General features: G+C 34.5%; 1 protein-coding gene and 1 long non-coding RNA gene across 2 annotated transcripts; both read right to left on the reverse strand.

The window, feature by feature from the left end:
- Positions 1 to 12743: 12743 nt before the first annotated feature.
- LOC120165872 lies at positions 12744 to 13752 on the reverse strand. Its single transcript, XR_005519868.1, has 3 exons — positions 13668 to 13752; positions 12972 to 13033; positions 12744 to 12831 (listed from the first exon to the last, which is right to left on the reverse strand). It is a non-coding gene; the product is annotated as an uncharacterized LOC120165872 (long non-coding RNA).
- A 440-nt stretch (positions 13753 to 14192) lies between these two features.
- Positions 14193 to 18886, reverse strand: LOC120165873 (glutaredoxin-C3-like). The gene is made up of 5 exons (XM_039175302.1): positions 18693 to 18886; positions 14879 to 14938; positions 14586 to 14659; positions 14374 to 14472; positions 14193 to 14282 (listed from the first exon to the last, which is right to left on the reverse strand). The coding sequence occupies exons 1-5, from the start codon at positions 18884 to 18886 to the stop codon at positions 14227 to 14229; spliced, it is 483 nt and encodes a 160-aa protein (XP_039031233.1). The 3' UTR covers positions 14193 to 14226.
- Positions 18887 to 19946: the final 1060 nt, after the last annotated feature.

Here is a 19946-nt window from a genome sequence, read left to right on the forward strand (position 1 = left end):
AATTAGACAAATAATTATTAGATATATATAAAAACTAAGTTTGAACACATAAAGGGACTTAGAAGAGGCCCTACTTTTTCGAAATTTTTTTATAAGGGAGATTCCTTCAAAAAAAATTTATAGTGGAGACTTTATTCCACATAAAGGCAACTTAAAAGAGGCCAAAGTCCTTCTAAAGTTTTTAATGAAGACTTTGTTAATCATGTAATTGTAGATATGATAACAAAATTGTTTTTTATTGAAATATTTTACTCTCCCGACGTTTCAATTTTTTGGAGCATAATGAGATGGTGACATAATTATTGAATGTATAAGCATTAGAGATCGATTTTAAAATTTAAATTAAAGTTTTTGAATTAAATTAAAATTAATATCAATTTATTAAATGTATAAATACTAAAAAATGGATTATTTTTTTAATAGCCATGCCAACTTTTTGGTTAAATGTTAACGCTAATAGCTTAATTGAAATACTTAAATAGTTAAATGATTTAATTGCACTACTAGAAAACCCCCTTTAATGACGTGCATTGTGCGTCATCTATGAGTGTGGGTGACACACAAATGACTGTCGTTGAAGCCACCGACATGAATTTTTGATGACGCGCAATTGTGTGTCATAAATCTATGACACGTATTTATGACGCGCATTTATGACGCTCATTGCGCGTCATTGAAGCCCCCGTCATAAGTGAAAATGACACATATTTGTGTGTCATAAATTTATAACACGCATGTATGACTTACATTACGTGTCATTGAAGCCCCCGTCATAAATAAAGATGACACACATTTGTATGACTTACATTCGTGTTTCGTGATTGTATTTCGTAAATTATATATATATATATAAATTTATTGTAGATTGACAAATAATCAAACTAAATCACATTTAATGCCTTATAATACTAATATATATATCATATATATATTATAAGCAATCCATTTGTATACAACATATCACACTACAAACAATTTACAATAAACGATTAGTCAAAGAAAACAAGAAATATGACATTGACACTAGTAGAAAAACCCCCTTTAATGACGCGCATTGCGCGTCATCTATGGGTGCAGATGACATACATTTGCCTGTCGTTGAAGTTACCGACATGAATTTCAGATGACACGCAACAGTGTATCATAAATCTATGACGCGCATTAATAACGTTCATTGAGTGTCATTGAAGCCCCCCGTCATAAATTAAGATGACACACATTTGTGCGTCATAAATTTATGACACGCATGTATAACTTGCATTGCGCGTCATTGAAGTCCCCATCATAAATCTACTTGACATACATTGTGTGTCATAAATTTATGACACGCATGTATGACTTACATTGCGTGTCATTGAAGCACACGTCATTAAAAAGACGACAAACGTTCGTGTGTCGTGATTGTATTTCGTAAATTATATATACATACATATATATATATATATATATATATATATATATATATATATATATTGTAGATTGACAAATAATCAAACTAAATTACATTGAATGCGTCATAATACTAAATCTATGTATCATATTATATATAAGCAATCCATTTGCATACAATATATTCACATTAAGTTATCAAAATATTGTATTAATCATATTCGATACAAATATCAAGGCACAATAAAGTTTGTCACATAAGATACCCATTCTTTGTGAATATCATCAATGTTATCATCCGTGTATTTTTATTTCCCATCGCCAACCTAAGTAAAAATATGAAATAAGTATATAATTTATACTTATTTAAATTGAAGTATATAATGAACTATTAAAGAGTACTAAAATGACCAATTTTACATATGCATTCTTTGAAGCATGATAACATTATGCAAAGTCATCAAATCAATAGCATTATAAAAAGTACCAACTTTGTTCACAACAATATCACCACAAATAATAACATTATGCACTATACAATGCGAAAATCAACGATGTATATGCTTTCAATAAAAAATATATGGCATGAACAACTGAATGTTCTTCCACAATAGAGGTGGCGCCATGATTCCTCGTGCGAAAATGAATTATCTTTTGCTTCCTAAATTCATCAGACTCAAAAGCTTCAATATGTCTTATTCATCATAAAATCTCATTTTTGTCCATTTCGCATCCAACAAGAAAGTGAAAGTAACAATTGCATTATCTAGAACTATTGAATCTACAAGACATAAAACTTGACAATCATTTGTTGACCTTTTATCACCACAAGAGAGTCTCTATTACGTCTAGAGTACTTGACAAAATAAAATTTTAGATTTTAAGTGCTAGTACGTGTCAAATGCTTTCACAACTCCACCGAACATTTCAAATTATTCCTTTAGACATTGATTCATATATCGAAAAATAGTATCGATTGCCACATGCGTAAAACATGCAATTAGATTCAAGAATTCACTCATTACTTACAACAAAATCTATCAATATAAGCAAATAACAAGAAGTTTACCATCAATGTAATCTTTCACTAAATTAAATTCACAAGATTTTTAAGTTTGTTTCAAATTATAAACGATAACCTCTATTCCATACAGAAACATGATCAAAATAAAAGAACATTTCAAACTACAAGGTGATAACTAGAAGTCTAGAATAGCATCTAACTATGAGTTTTTCAGCAAAATAAAAGAGCATGACAATTCTTATTAATATGAATAGACAAGATGTTATCGTAGAAGAATTTCCAATAATATCATCCTACTTCAAGTCCATATGATAGTTGTATGACTAATGTGTATGTATAATATGACAGATGCGTATCAGAAAAGTTTTGCTTACATTCTTATTGACCATCACTTGAAGTTCGTTCTCGACTATCTCTTTCATGAACTTACAACATAATATCCACACTCGGTACCTCCCGACTGATGGGGACACTACAAAAGTTTACAATAAACGATTAGTCAAATTGAAAGCTGCAATTTAAACAAGGAATGATCGTTCGAAGTCCTCACCAAAACATTGATCCAATTGAGGCTAACCCTTTTGTTAGATCCACTTTGAGCAGTACAATTTCATTTCCCTATAAAAATTGATGAAATATCAAATAATATACTATAATGTTTTGATAATTTATGTTACTTACGCATCAATAACTTGCTTCAACTGTTGATGGACATTGGTAGGCCCCAAGGAATCAAGATAATAACAACTTGTTGCTTTCATATCTATCACCGCCAACACCCAATGTCTTCTATAAAAACGAAAAACAAAATTAAGTTACTAAAATATTTGATAATCAAATGAAAATAAAATGAAAAAACAAACCCGTGATTATATGGCACTAGGACAATGTCATTGTCCTTTCTTAGAGACAATTGATCTGCAATGCTTAGAATTGCCTCATCGCTATTTTTGAATTTTGCCTTACGACGGCGAGATTGCAAACAGACTCATAAAAAAATTCCATGATCTAATTTTGGTCTATTCTTGATTTCCTAAAACAAGTACCTATTTATTAACATTAGACAAGTACGATGATTAAATATATTGTTTTGAATAAAATTAAAATTATGCACTTACATCATATAACAAGTAATCGCAGAACCGGTCATCTCATCCACAGTAAAAACCACTTCAAATATTCCCAAGTTATGTACGTGAAACTCTAGTACCCAAACATATCGTCCTCACATTGCACTTTCACGGACTCCACATTTTTAAGTTGTATATCAACCATACGTGCAAACATTTTCAAAACACGGTTGCTTTTAACTCTTAGCCTTGTCCTCATTTGTGCTCTCGTCCTCCTCCTTTGCGGTGATCCCTCTTCCTTTTATTTCTTTTTTCCCTCTTCGGTGTCCCTTCTCCTTGCTCCTCTTCCTTTTTTCTTTGTGGTGTCCCTTCTCCTTTACCCTCTTCATTTTCTTTCTCTTTTTCGTCTTCGGTGTCCCTTATCCTTTCTCCTCTTCCTTTTCAACAAGTTCTCTTTGTCATTTTTTTTCCTTTATTACTTTCTACTTCATCTCCGTTCACACGTTTTTTTCCCATAAACGCCAACACTTTTTCCAACAAAAAAAATATAAAGATATCATTTAAATTAGACATATATAATTTCTTTAAATAAATGAAAATATTACCAAATCAGAGCATCGAATTACTAGATGTCTAGGCCACTTCACTAGGAACCCCACTACATCTTTAACCTTGTAAATGAACTCCTCATCTAGTGGAAACGGTAGTAAAGTGTCTCCTTGCACACTTATTTCCATCATTACTTCAATGTTTTCACATGTTATATAAAGTTATTACTAAGATACAATATTCTAAAAAGTCAAAAAGAAAACTGATATTTTTTGTAATACCTGATAGATCATTGTGCTTCACTATCATTCCTTTGGCAACTATATTGGAGGCAATAGCAATCGCAAGATAACAGGAAGTATCCTACAAATTATATATATATATATATATATATTAATTGCAGTCAAGACTTACATTTAATTCATACTATAATTTAATAAGACTTACAAGTAATTCCTCGGGTGGGTTGTCTTCATGATCTACTTTGCCCCACCCTTGGCAACTTGCGCCTTCAGAAGCATGATTCATCCCTTTTTGTAGTTTCTCTATTGCACCTTCAATTTGGTTGAACCTTTTTTCAATCTTTTTCTTCTCACCATCTAAGTAGTTATTCACGGTATTGGGTAAGTAAAAGTATTGGTGTGGCCTTACAAATTTGCCCATCCCTCGTACACGCCCATGTTGTTCCTGGGTACCTAGGGCTTGGGTAAGCATGTCATTTGTTCCACAATTGACCTCTCCTAAAGTTTCTGAATTCTGCATCTCTTCATGTAGTGAAAGCAAATATTCATATTCAAAATATTCAAAGGATTAAAGCTCATATGGTGCTATAACAATAAGATGAAAATAAATAAAGTAGGAATGTTCACAGGAACTTACCATTTTATCAACAACAATATGGACATTCGGGTCATAACCTCCTTTTTTCATTTGTCTTACCTTTTTCCACAACAACGCTCTATCAATCTCGTCTTCCTCCTTTCCTGTTTCTTGCATCTAAATTAAAAAGAATAACAACAATGAATTAACATAAACAATTGTATATCTAAACTATTCAATTAATTTACTACATACAATCTCAAGAGTTAGTCCAACATATCCTTTTCTACTCAATCGATGATTGTATCTATGTTGTCCACGCATTTGTTTAGCTTTCTGACTTATTTCCTGCATTAGAAACATTAAAACAGTCAAGACTGGTTTCTAAAACTAATATATATATAACAAATACAGACAAATACAAACTGGTTTCTAACCTCCCACTTCTTTGAAAGTCTTTGCGATACAAAAACCTTCCACTCATCTATCTTTAAATAAGGATACATCTCTGGAGGGTTGAGCAGATTTGCATTAGGGTCATTCTTAAACTTCTCAATGAATTTCTTATACAGATAATGCTTAAAGTTCTTCCACTTTGTCCTAATGGATTAAAGGGTGTTCTTCCGACTCATTGGATCAAGTTCAAATTTCATCTGAAACATAAATCATTAATTAAAAAAATATTTTTTTAACAAAAAAAAGATTAATTGGAAGTTAAGATCAGATGTTAGACTTACCAAAATGTATTGCTATAAGTCTTCTTTTTTTCCTGTTTAACATCTCGCCAAGTGGCATAAGTGATAGGCACCATTGATCTTGCTACCATGCCCTCAAAGGAAGCAAGTTTTGTTGCTTCAACGCCAATCGAAACATCCTTTTTATTGTAAGTAACGATAACTTTTCCTTTAGTAGTTTTTTCCCTTATTGTCGGTCCTCTTTGTTTACAGTCTTCATCATGAGTCAAAGACTGATTCGATTCCATGGTACCAAGTACAACCTGTTTCAACATGATTTAAATAAAAAAAAGTTAGTACATTGTTATTTCTTGCAGTTGGGACAAAATTAATAATATACAGATGTTGAAATAAAAAAATACCAAAAAGTTCAAAATATTTTATTTTGTACAAAATATTTAAACTAATATGCCCTCGCCGTCCGGGCGTGTACACAAGAAATCATCATCAAGTTCTACTAAAGGGGAGTCTTGTGAAAAATCAAAGTAGCATGGTATTCCAACATATCATCAGTTTCACCATTTGCTCCATACTTGTACATCTTATGTAGTGTGAAGCCGACAACAGACAAATTCGCATCTTGTTGATCTTGAACATAAAAAACTTGTTTGGCTTGACTAGCAAATATGAAGCGTTCAGATTGGTGATCAAGCCTAGCAAAGTTAACCACTGTGAATCCAAATCATCTTTTTTATTCCATGACTATAAACCCAATCACACATGAAAACAGGAATAGTGAATATGCGATAATCAAGATCCCATATCTCATGTATACGACCATAGTAAGTAACAACCTCATACACGGGATTGGAGTCTTTTGCACTAGCAATCTGCATAGCATGTGCAACTAGAGATACTCCACTACATTGAGTTGTTCTTGATTCATCTCGAGATGTTGTATGGAACCGATACTAATTTATGGAAAAACCGCTATATTTCTTCACAGCAAAACTTGGCCCTTTGGCCAACCAACGAACACTCTCACAAATGTCTTCCCCGTTAGCGAAATGTGTATCAACCTTGGTCTTAAGCCAACTAATAAATGTTTGACTGTGCTGAGTCTGCAACCATTTACTATTTTGAGAGGCACGGGGGTTATGATCCTTCAATTCCAACATATGTTGCCTAAATATATTTGAAGATAGAATCATATTAGAAGTTAGAAAAAGTTTAATGCATTACATAGAGTACAAAGAAGACACAGTGGTTCTTACTCTATATACAGCTCCACATCAGTAATGTTTCATAATACATAAAGATGAGCTTCATCAAGTAGCTTAGCATCTACAACCTCGACTGTACCCCGTGATAAAGGTTTACCGGTGCGAATTCTTTCATCAACACGTTCATGATGATTGCAATTGATTTCATGTTTTTAAGTAGTCTGAGAAAAATTCCAAGGCTTCTCTGCCACATAACATTCTTCAATACAACCTTCGGGTCGATGATGATTCCGTACATAGCCTTTGAGTGTTTTCATGTATCTCTCAAATGGATACATCCACTTAAAATGAACCGGGCCACATAACCTCACCTCTCTAACTAAATGCACCATCAACTGGATCATGACATCGAAAAACGAAGGAGGAAAATACTTCTCTAACAAACACAAAGTTAATACGATGTCACTTTGCAACTTTCCTAGCTTATTAACATCAACGACTTTACTACACAACATGTTGAAAAAATGACACAAACCTATGATTGTTTTCCTCACTTTCACATGTAACACCCCCATTATTGCAAAAGGGAGAAGTTATTGTATCAGTACATGACAATCATTAGATTTCAAACCATTCATCTTTGATACATCATCAGACACGAGATTCTTGAAATTTGAACAATACCCATCAGGCACTTTTATGATAGAGAGTGTCTCGTAAAACTGGTGTTTTTTTTGTGGTATTCAATGTGTAGCACGCAGGCGGAAGCCAAGTACGAATCCCTCTTGGTTGAGTTTGTAATTCAGGCTTAATGCTCATCGCCTCAAGATCTTGTCATGCTCTTAACCCATCCTTCGTCTTGGCAGGCAAATTCAACAATGTCCCATAAACACTCTCACACACATTTTTCTCTATGTGCATAACATCTAACTGATGACGAACGAGCAACTTCTTCCAATATTTAAGTTTTAAAAAAATCGATTTATTGTGCCAAAATGTAGCTCTCTCATTTATGCTTTCTTTTTCCTTCTTTGACGTTTTCTTCTTTGACGTTTTCTTCTTAGACGTTGTCTTCTAACCCCCATGAAGTCACAAACCCGGTCAGATAGTCATAAATCTCTTCACCTGATAATGGTTGTTTTATAACACCGTCCTCTTGTTTATTGTTGAAATCTTTTTTCTTTTACGAAGAGGATGTTGAAGTGGCAGGAATCTTCTATGACCAAGAAAGCATACTTTTTTCGAATTTGGTAACCACTGTGAACAAGTATTCTCTGAACATATTGGATACGCATAATAACCTTTGGTAACACACCCCGAAAGATTACCATATGCGGGAAAGTCATTTATAGTCCAAAGTAATATTGCTCTTAGATTGAAGTATTCTTTCTTATAAGAATCATATGTCTTCACGCCAATTTCCCACAAGAGTTTAGATCTGCTATCAATGGTGCCAAGTAGACATCAATATTGTTACCAGGTTGTTTTGGACCTGATATCAATAGAGTCAACATCATGAATTTTCTTGTCATGCACAAATAAGAGGGTAGATTATAAGTTATTAAGATAACTGGCCAACAACTATACTTGGAACTTAATGACTTGTGAGGATTGATACCATCTGCGGAAAATGCTAATCTAAGATTCCGTTTTCTTCTTCAAATTTTTTCCACGTTCTATTAACAAGATTCCAAGAGGGGGAATCGCGAGGATGACTTAGCATACCATTATTAGCCCGACCTTGTGTATGCCAAGTTAAGTCTTGTGCCATTTCTGGTGATGAAAACATTCTCCTAAATCTGGGGATGGGAAAAATACCACAAAACTTTCGAATGTACGTTTTTGGTACTCTTCTTCCAACGAGATGTGCCACAAGTTGGACATTGAGAAGCTTCCCTATGTTCTTTCCAGAATAGAACACAATTGTTTTCACATGCATGAATTTTTTCATATTGTATACCTATTCCTTTTAGCAATTTCTTGGCATCATATAGGGAGTTAGGTATTCTATTATTTAATGGTAAGACATCTTTTAGGGCACCTAACAATACTTCAAAACTAGCCTCAGACCACCCAAATTGACCATTGATATGTTGAAATTTCAATAATCCACTAAGTGCAATATACTTTGACCCTACGTAAAGTGGCTTCTCACATTCTTCAAGAAGTGACTTAAATGAATCGGGTTCTTTTTCTACATCTCTGAAGGCATCATGTATCATATTTCTTGTATAATCAAAGTCGGGAGGAATAGATTTGTTAGGGCATCTAGAATCAAGCTCGTGCTGTCTTTCTCCATGGAAAGACCAAACCTTATAACTTTCATCGAAGCCATAGGCAAACAGATGATAGTGCACGGTCTGAATTGAGTGGTGCCACAAATTGATACAATATATACAAGGACATCGAATAAGATCTGAATTTGGATCATTACTTTGTGCAAAGTATAGAAAGGTGTTTACACCCACTTCATATGCATCAAATAACCTATCAGACGAAATCCATGCTTTATCCATCGACCATTATTTACCAACCTAAATAATTATAAAGTATTAGCAAAACTACAACTTTATAACTGATGATTGATGAAATATTTATGTAAGATATGAAGAACAAAATGTTTATCCCAAATTATCGAGTACAAAGTAACCCTAACAAATTCATTTTGTACTATGCTATAGAACAATGTTCAAGGGTTATGACCCATTCATAAAATCTAAAAATCTTATTCAAAACTGGAACAAACCCTAACCATGTTAGATAAATTATTGGTGTTAGCCTATTCGATATCTTCTAACGTTCTTGGTGTTACCCTCAAATCTTTGTCTTGTGCTTGTTGTAATTTAAGTTGAAGCACATGCTTGTAACATGAGAAATCCTCATTGCCTATATTCGTAATCATCATTTAAAGAATGTATTCTATATAAGTTAATAATCGTATTTTACGTTACTTAAATTCGGGTGTGAGCATCAGATAGGAGTACATGTCTGAACGATTATATTAGACAGAATATTCTTAAAAGTCATATGCTAGTACCCATATGACAGACAAAAATGTTAGAAATAAACACTTTAAGAAAAGAATGAAAAGTCGGAGCAACATAGTTACAAAATTCAACTAAAATAAATAATAAGATAATATGCCACTAACCAGTATACCCAGAGAACTGTGGATATTATGTATGGGGCATTTCTTGAGAGAGACTCAGCAAAGGAATATCATGTTCCATCCAATGATAGCATCCGTGCCAAAGTTATGCCAACCTACATTTATCAAAAACAAAATTAAATTTTAAGAGGGAATGTTTAGTTAAACTAGCAAAACAATAAAAAGGGAACTATGCTACTCGAACTTAAGTATGAGTGTCGAATACATGTATTATTATATTTTTTAAAGTTATTTCTATGCATTTAAAATATATTTGGAGGTCATATCCACATATCTATATGTCCGAAACAAAATGTCAGATACCGATACTTCAAATGAAAAGAAGAATCCAAACAACATAGAAAGCAGAAAAAGGCAGGAAAAGTTGTGTTAGTGAAACATTAAGTACCAATGCAAAGGACAGACCCAGATATTTAAAGCCTCTTCACTAATGAAAAGTCCACAACCAGCAGCCATAAGCAACCAAAAGTAAATCCATTTGAAACATGGCAATTAGGTAAAACTTGGAATCATTCTAGTTAGCGAATGTAATACTTATGTGGGAACTGGGAAGCAAAGGCACCTCCCTGACTCCTCATTTTTTAAACAAAAGAATCCCAAACACAATATAACCTTCCAAAAATCCTCGAAATATATACTATTATAGGGTCATTAAGACCTATATCACTTGGACTCGGAAGTGAGTAACGGATACAAGATTCTTTTTTAGGTTTGTCCATGTACTTGGAGAGTCATATCACCATACCCTCCTTATGTCGGACAATGATACTTCAAGTCATGTGAAACAAGATATGTCTGTAAACATTTCAACAAGCATAAAAAAACATATATCACAAGAAAATCAAAGTTCAACATTTTTGAACCAAAATACATAATCCATCAAAACCCAAAAATCAAAAGAGATCAAGAACTAGCATAACAGTCCACTGAAGTAAAAAAAACCGAAATAACCCACTTAAACAACCTATGAAATGAACAAATCAGTAGCAATTAAACAAATAATAGAAAATAAAACAAGCATGCATGCAAAAAATCTCGATTCAAAAAGCATATATGAAGTAAAAACATCAAACCCATTAAATCAGACAAAATAGAAATCAACAAACCCACAAATATTGGAATAGAGAACGAGGATTACCTATGGAAACCCTTGATTTTTGACTCCCTCGACTGCGTTGTGGTGAATGGTCAAACCGGTACTGGGAGGTTGCAAAGACAAAAAGGGAAAACAGAGAAAAATGGGGGAAGCACGGCATGAACTTTTATTAAACAGGGGGAAGCAGAAGCGGAAAGGATGAAAAATAAAGGGGGTGGAATTAGAATATGACTCCTAAAGATGACACAAAAAATTCATCTATACTCTGTGTTTTTCTAAATTTTTTTTAATTATGACTATTAAATATGACACACATTATTATAAGTCATAAATCGTTCAGATTTTAAAAAACATGACATTTTTTATGACACACATGTTTTGCAAGTCATAAATTAGCGTGTGTCATCGTTCGTGTGTCATTAAAGGTATATTTTCTTGTAGTGTGAGAAAGAACATATAACCATTATTATAAGTTAATAAACAAACACTGAAAGTTACAAATCTCCTTAAATGAATTCAACAATAGTCCTAGTTCACATAAAATTAGTTACTTCTCCCTGCTCGGATTAGCCATGAGATGTACTATCTATGCTGCACAAAGAAGAATTGAAATCAAAGCCTATGACTCTCCACCAAGTGCATCTAATGTCTAGGTAAGTAGCACTGACTTTACCTTGTAGCAGATGCATCGCCATCACTCAACTGTCCCTATTGGTCGCCCTCCTCTTCACCCCTCATAGTTCGTAGCACAAATTATTTGGCTTTGCGCCGTTGATTGTTGAAGAGGCCCCTAACGGAAGTAACAAATCCATCACCGGCGCCATCAGCTGAACGCTTAGGAAAGGCTCTTTTCTGATCAGAAGCTTGGTCATTGTCAAGGGGATGGAATTCACCACCAGGAGGAGTTGTTGTAGTTGGTTGTTGACTGTGTCCCTTGTCTTTGAATTTCTTAACCTACCAAAATGTCAAATAATTAAAATGAATATAAGTTCAGCACGGGTACATTCAATTTTTTATAAGTTTCTTCATATAATCCCACACACATCTAATATGTGATGGTAGTGGATGCTTTAAGAAAATGAAGAAATCGAACAACTATTATCATAGTTTATTGTAAAATTAAGCATTAGAAATTTCCATGTCCTAATCCAACAAATAGGAGGGAGACAAGACTGTTACGTTCTAAGTAAGAGAAGATTCATAGTATGGAGATTTTAAGGTCGGTTTGCAGGAGTATCATTAAGATCCCTTACAGACTTCAGGACTCCCTTACCTCCCTCAGATTCCTTTAATGCTTGGCTGACTGCTGCAGTAACATCTATGCTTTTCTTTGCCCTTCTTGCACCAGCTATTATTGAGACCTTCCAAACTTCCTGCATTTACCAGGTTCCAACCATAAAGAACATCACCAATTGTAGTGTCTAGGTAAGTTAGTTGCATGTCAATCATACCTTGAAAACACGGACAAGGAAAATGCAACGATTCCGGAGAATGCTATGTGAATCATTGTCAACGTCATAGGAAACGGAAAATTGAAATACTTGGGAGACAACACCCACTGCAACCTCTTGAGAAGTGAATTAATAAAGCTTGATCAGTTATAGACTTTCGTTGCATGATATTATAAAGGGAGAATCATCTATTGCAGTGAATTAATGAAGATATTTGTTCATTTTGCTCTTTATCAAGAAATCTTTATCAAGAGATGGAGAGAGAAGGTTAATCTTTACCTGATTTCCCCCTTCTTGAAGAGCGACAACCTCTTGAGAAGTGAATTTAGCCATAGATACTGATTTAACTCTGTGTGTGAACTCCCGACTAGAAACAATTAAAACCGGTAGCCAGTTTAGAAAATTTATTGACGTCTGACTATCATCAAATGCAATCTCTTAGATATAAGCTAATCAGCAGCCGATATGTCAAGAAAACTTAACTTGCCAACCAAATTGAACACTTACTGTATTCCACCGCAGGTGGTGCAAAAAAATGTCCAGAAACTTGTGCAAACATATTGAGGCCCCTGTTCAGTTGACAATTAGAAAATAACAACAATATGACAAAGAAAGTATAAGCACTCCAAAATCTATGCATACAAATAAAAATCACATTCAGTTTAGCATAAGGAAAATGCTGCAAAAACATATTTCAACAGCAAAATCACCAGAAGCAAAATTTCAGGAGGATATTCAAACAAATATTTATGGAAAAAATAGAACTTCTCAAAAGGTTTAATAGTAAAGATTCTAAAAATATGAAACTTTAATCAGGTTTTATGTCTGTGAAAAACTGATTAAGTAGTCAAACACATACATCCTATCTCACTAGACATAATCTTAGCAGCCCAACTTATTTTCCATTTTTTTAAAAAAAATAAAGGTTATTCTTCCATTAATGCAGGGATATAAATATAGGAGTATCAATAATATACCATAAAAAATAGACCACAAGCATTATTGATTTCCCCAACATCACTGTCGTAAATGAGTAATCAATTCAAAGTCTATGTATATCAGCAAGCACATCTATAATTAAAACTAAACCATTATTTGATGAACAATTCCCAGAGTTATATTTCATCAACCTATACCAGGATACAACAACACACTTATCAAGTCCACAATCATGAGATCAAAACATAAACAAGAAAACCATACCAAACTGTTGCAGTTAATACATCTACGGTTCTCCGGTTGTTTGAGAAGACCCTGAATTATTCGCTCATTCTTCTCATCTTCCTTCACTCGACTCTCCATCGCCGCTTACTATATGAAAATAAGCAAAAGGCAAAACCATAAATCAACAAAAAAGAAAAACAGAAAGTAGATATGAATTTTCTCCAAAACATCATTAATCATAAGCAGACACAAAAAAATCCAATCCAATTAACTCCAAATTTACTTATTCGACACTATTATCATTTCAATAAAAATCGATTAAAAAATAGTTTCACTACACTGCAAAGCAAAATGAAGCAATCTAAACTACAAAACATTATTTTCTTGTGATAGTTAAGATCTAAACTAGAGTCCTCCATAACGATGAAGCAATATAAGATAACCTCACAAAGGGCATGCCATTATCACATAGCACTCATCGAAATCTTGATGTGAACTAGCAAAACTCACAACCCATATATGATTCTCTAATCCTCGAGCAATTTTATAGTTAACAAATCAGATCGAATGATTGTATTTCCTTCTTTCTAACAGTTCATCAACTTGCAGCTAGAAACCTTTGCAGTGTACCATCATCGACCGCAGCTTTGAGATCTAAATAGTCAGAAAGAAATAAGAAAAATGAAATCAATATATATATGTCTAATATCTAGAAAAAAAATACTATGGAGACAAAGTAGCTAACCATCAGAGCCTCCAATATTTTTGCAATTCACAAACACTTGTGGAACAGTGCTTCGACCTATTAAATCCAGAAGGACATACTGGATTTTACCTCCATCGTCTAAAACAAAAACTGAACAAGTCAACACTTCATCTAAAATTACTCTTTTTCTACTCACACACACACATACAATAAACGAATCAGAAGCATATGAATAATATCCACACAGATACCTCTGAGATCAAGCTTTACAACATAAGGTTTCTCATTTAGCTCACTGAAAATCCACTTGGCACGAAGGCAATACCTACGAACAAGACAAAAGCGAAAGAATTAAGAGCAGTCCATCATATTATCTAATCACAAAACCCCCAAGAATTGAAGTTTCAATTACACTTTTGAAGAAATACCCATGAAGTCAAAAAGTCGAAACAAGATTGATTACGCTATCATGATTCTAAATCATGAACATTGAAAGGTTGAAACGAAACTGTAAATGTAAAAGAAATGGAGAAAAATGGCATACGGGCAATAGGATTTAGAGAACATAATGATCTTGTTGGAGAAGATGGCGTTTTGGAGAAAGGGAAAAATGGAAAAAGAGAAAAAGGGGAAGAAGCGGGAAATGATGAAAATAATGGGGGGAAATTAGAATACGGGCAATATGATACACATTATTGTAAGTCATAAATCGTTCATATTTTAAAAAACATGACATTTTTTTATGACACGCATGTTTTGCAAGTCATAAATTAGCGTGTGTCATTAAAGGTATATTTTCTTGTAGTGTTGATAAAATTAAAAGATTGATAGTAAGTGAAAAGAAGTAAATAGTTTACCCTAATTTTTAACGGTTATATACTTATATTTGGGTTAAAAAGGTTAGAAAAACCAATATATAATACAAAGTCAACTGCCATTAGTTAGAAAAACCAATGCTCTACGTTTATAATACTTATTAGTTAGGTGAGTTCTTTAGCTGAAAGTTCGGTGTCAGACCCATATATTGTACATATGCTTTAACAGGCAACAAACATCAGCAGCAAAATTCAAGCCAAACCCCATATATGTAATTCAAAATGCTTTAATTTTAGGAAACATGGGAAAGAAAAGCAAGATCAAGAAGAATCCGTGGCCAAAACATACTCCCAGAAATGCTGCAATGGAACAACTGTTTGTATTTTCTCTTCGATGTTACTTAATTTTTGTTCATTTATATGATCAAACCAATTTTACTCTTTGTCAATGATTCCCTATTAAATAAATCTGGGTTTCCTTCTAAATTACAGGAACATTGAGGCTAAAGATGTCATCAGTTGTTTCCCTGATGACATCCTTTTCCATATCATTAGCTTCCTCCCTTTTGAATCTGCTGTCCACACAGGTTTCCTTTCGAGACGATGGAAAGGCCTATGGAGAAAGACTCTGGTACTTGAAAGAGCCATGGACGACGCGGTTGTTACTGCATTCAATCTTCTTTATGTTTCCGTCACGCCTGATAGGACACACCATCTTGATTTCTCAGCCTGTGAACAAGAATTCCCAGCTTCATTTGATTGGTATTTGCCGATGAGTCTTCCATAGCGTTGAGAGTGGCCGCCGCCCTATAATCAGGACGACAAGATAATGGAGTGAAACCCCCCATTGTCTTTTGCTCAACAGTTCAGAATAAAAACCCTTTATCTAATATCAGTCAGCCAGCTCTCACGCAAAGCACTCACTTGCTTGGCGTCCAATCTTACCTTTCTTGAGAGCTTGATAATTGAAAGGTGTAACGGGGTTCAATCTCTAATATCATCTTCCAAAGTTTACCGGTTACCAAAATTTTTAATAGTTTTTCATGTTTTCTATCTAAAACATTATTAGTCTGTCAACATAATAGATAGCACTAAACCGAATTTATTAAATATCTTTTAATATATCCGATAATGTCGTATATTAGTCGCCTTTCCTGAGATAATCCTACTTTTTATAATACATATTAGTTAATTGAGTTCTTTAGCTGAAAGTTCGGTGTCAGACCCATATATTATACATATGCTTTAACAGGCAACAAACATCAGCAACAAAATTCAAGCCAAACCCCATATATGTAATTCAAAATGCTTTAATTTTAGGAAACATGGGAAAGAAAAGCAAGATCAAGAAGAATCCATGGCCAAAACATACTCCAAGAAATGCTGCAATGGAACAACTGTTTGTATTTTCTCTTCGATGTTACTTAATTTTTGTTCATTTATATGATCAAACCAATTTTACTCTTTGTCAATGATTCCCTATTAAATAAATCTGGGTTTCCTTCTAAATTACAGGAACATTGAGGCTAAAGATGTCATCAGTTGTTTCCCTGATGACGTCCTTTTCCATATCATTAGCTTCCTCCCTTTTGAATCTGCTGTCCACACCGGTTTCCTTTCGAGACGATGGAAAGGCCTATGGAGAAAAACTCTGGTACTTGAAAGAGCCATGGACGACGCTGTTGTTACTGCATTCAATCTTCTTTATGATTTCGATGAACACAATCGACCAAAAAATAACTGGGGATTGCAATTCAACCTTGGCCAAGGTGCACTTCTCTTTGTTTCCGTCACGCCTGATAGGACAGTCCATCTTGATTTCTCAGCCGGTGAACAAGAATTCCCAGCTTCATTTGATTGGTATTTGTCGTTGAGTCTTCCATGACGTTGCGAGTGACCGCCGCCCTATAATCAAGACGACAAGATAATGGAGTTAAACCCCCCATTGTCTTTTTCTCAACAGTTCAGAATAAAAACCCTTTATCCAATATCAGTCAGCCAGCTCTCACGCAAAGCATTCACTTGCTTGGCGTCCAATCTTACCTTTCTTGAGAGCTTGATAATTGAAAGGTGTAACGGGGTTCAATCTCTAGTTGTAGAAGATGCCGGTGTTCTTCAGAAGCTAATTGTCCTGGACTGCCCCCAATTACAATTTCTGAGTTTTCAGGGTCCCCGTTTACGGTGTTTCCGATACAGAGGCGACTTAGTGTCCTTTCGGTTCAAAGTGTGCTGCAGATGCTATTACGCCACCGTATATTCGACGTGTGACTGTGGATTATACCTGGAAGACGCCATGGTTGATCTCAGACAAGGTCCTCTAACACAATGGACTCGGGACTTCGAACCAACCGTTCGTCCTCATCGCGGTTCAGACGGAAGCGATAGTTGCAGCTGCGACAGCAAGCATAGATGCTTCGAATCGATTTTGAGAAGCATAAATGGTGTCAAGTCTCTAACGATATGCAGATGGTTCTTTGAGGTGTGCTGAGTGAAAGAAATGTTCAATTTTTCTATGGAGTTCTCTTTCTTCTAAACTTGTTTCATTTTCCTCTAGCAAACGATGTGCAAGAGTTTTTATAGTTCAAGTGGAGGCCCTGAATTATATTTCAGCCGACTGAAAGAGCTGTGGTGGATTGATTGTTCAATGGCCAGACACAATCAATGCTTTGCTTTGCTTTCTGAAGCTTTGTCCCAACTTGGAAAGACTTTATGTCACTGTAAGTCTCCCCATTTCCTTCATCTACTTTTGCATCTTTTATAATATAGTGAGGTTTTTTCACCGGTCACGACTCTCCGCCCAAACCAAAAGCGATGAACCGCTGAATGACAGACAATCCAAACTTATTTCCATCAACAAATACCAAGCAGCTATGATTGATCAAAACTTGCAGATTGATCCTAAATGCTATGAGTTGAGTAGGAGTAGCAGTGAAAAATCGTCATCCACAGTCAGTGGTCCTGCAAATCTCAACGGTCTTAAGGTTGTGAAACTAGAAGGATTTGCAGATGAAGAGATGGAGAATTTATTGTCAAGGCGATTGATACCTGTAAACACCATTTTTTATCATTATTTTATTTGTAAAAAATTAATATTATAATGTTTCAATTGGGGTTATTAATACCCCCAACCACTGGCAAAATCAACGAGATAATGCGTTGAAAATTTTTTTTTCACGAGATAGTTGGATCGCCAGATTAATTGCTCAGGTGGTGTCCTCTACAGTCCCGGGGGTAGGTCGCCATGCACGCCCGGCGACCTACTAGGTCGCCATGCACGCCCAGCGACCTGGTAGGTCGCCATGCATGCCCTGCGACCTACCAGCACCTCCATGCACGCCCATGCACGCCCAGGCACGCCCAACGACCTCCATGACCTACCAGCACCTCCATGCACGCCCATGCACGCCCAACGACCTCCATGCACGCCCAGCTCGCCAAAGGTCACCATGCAGTCCATGCTTGGACTGAACAACGTTGGGCCATGCAGGATAGGTAGCCATACAATCCTCTCCACTTGCAGCTGCTCAGGAGAACATATTCCTCCTGCTCCTCGCGTGATTCCTCTTACATCTTCTCAGGAGACTCATGCATGCAGCTGTAATAGCTGTATTATTGCAGCATGATTTGAGCTGCAAAGTGTCATAGATTCGTGCCCTAGCTTCTAGCCATAGCTGGTCCCTCATGCCATAGCTTCGAGACTGTTCACTCTTGTTATCATAGTTGTATTGGTGCAGCATAAAATCAGCTGTGTTGTATTATTGCAGCGTTCAACGGTTGAAAACTTTACAGCTTTCAACGTGAATTATACAGCTCAAATTGATTGCAGCTTACCTACCAACCGTTGAAATATCATTATTATTGGATATGAGGGGTTTAGGGTAGAATCATAAGAAAGAAAGAAAATTTGGCGAGAGAAAGGAAATGAAAGGAAAATAAGAAGAAGAGGAAATGGAGATAAAGGCTCAAACATCGTTTGTGAGGTAATTTTTAATTGTTTAATTTAGTTTATTAATATGAAATTATGAAATAATTAGTTTGTTAGTTTAGAGTTTAGGATAAAACATAAATTTAGTTAATTAGTTTGTTAGTATAAATTATTAGTTTGTTAGTTTAAGTTATATTATATTAAATTGTTAGTTTAAGTTATATATTAGATTATATAAAAAATTAGTTAATTAGTTTCTTAGTTTAAGTTATTAAATGTAAAAAATATTTAATTAATTTGTTAGTGTGTTTAAACGTATATTAGGTTGTTTGTTGAAGTTTAAGTTAAAATATTAAAAAGTTAATTAGTGCTTAATTAGTTTGTTAGTTTGTTATTTTAACTAAATTATATTATAATAAAGAAATAGTTTATTAGTTTAAGTTATATTATAATATATTAGATTATATAAATTTAATTTTTTTAATTTATTGTTGTTTAAAGAAATAATTTTTTTACACGTACAGAGCATTATTCCACAACATTTTTCCACGTACATATTGATTCGAAGAAAGAAACAATAAAGGAAAGGAAAGGAAAGGAAATGAGCAACAACTTTTTCACGATTGTCCATTATAATGGACAGATTATGGAAAATGAGATCGGAGTAGTTTTTCAGTCTGAAAAACCAATAAATATGATGTTCAAAAAGACATCACATTTATAGAAATGAAGCATAAGATAGAAAGAAAAATTCGAGTTGCAGTTGATGGTTTGAGGTATAGGTTTATGATATGCCCCAACCCAGTCAAATATGCTGCAGTTCCACTTGAAGAAGATGATGATATTGGAACCATGGTTCGATTACATGAGTT

The sequence above is a fragment of the Hibiscus syriacus genome, unplaced genomic scaffold, assembly GCF_006381635.1.
Source record: "Hibiscus syriacus cultivar Baekdansim isolate YM2019G1 unplaced genomic scaffold, ASM638163v2 tig00111618_pilon, whole genome shotgun sequence".
Lineage (NCBI taxonomy): Eukaryota > Viridiplantae > Streptophyta > Magnoliopsida > Malvales > Malvaceae > Hibiscus > Hibiscus syriacus.

Coding starts and splice junctions, on each gene's coding strand:
- LOC120165873 (XM_039175302.1), bottom strand. CDS start 18,886: ATGCTGCACCAATACAACTATGATAACAAGAGTGAACAGTCTCGAAGC. Junction 14,939..18,692: donor AGGAATCACGCGAGGAGCAG/GAGGAATATGTT, acceptor TTCCATTTTTCC/CTTTCTCCAAAACGCCATCT. Junction 14,660..14,878: donor TTCTCTAAATCCTATTGCCC/GTATGCCATTTT, acceptor TCTTGTTCGTAG/GTATTGCCTTCGTGCCAAGT.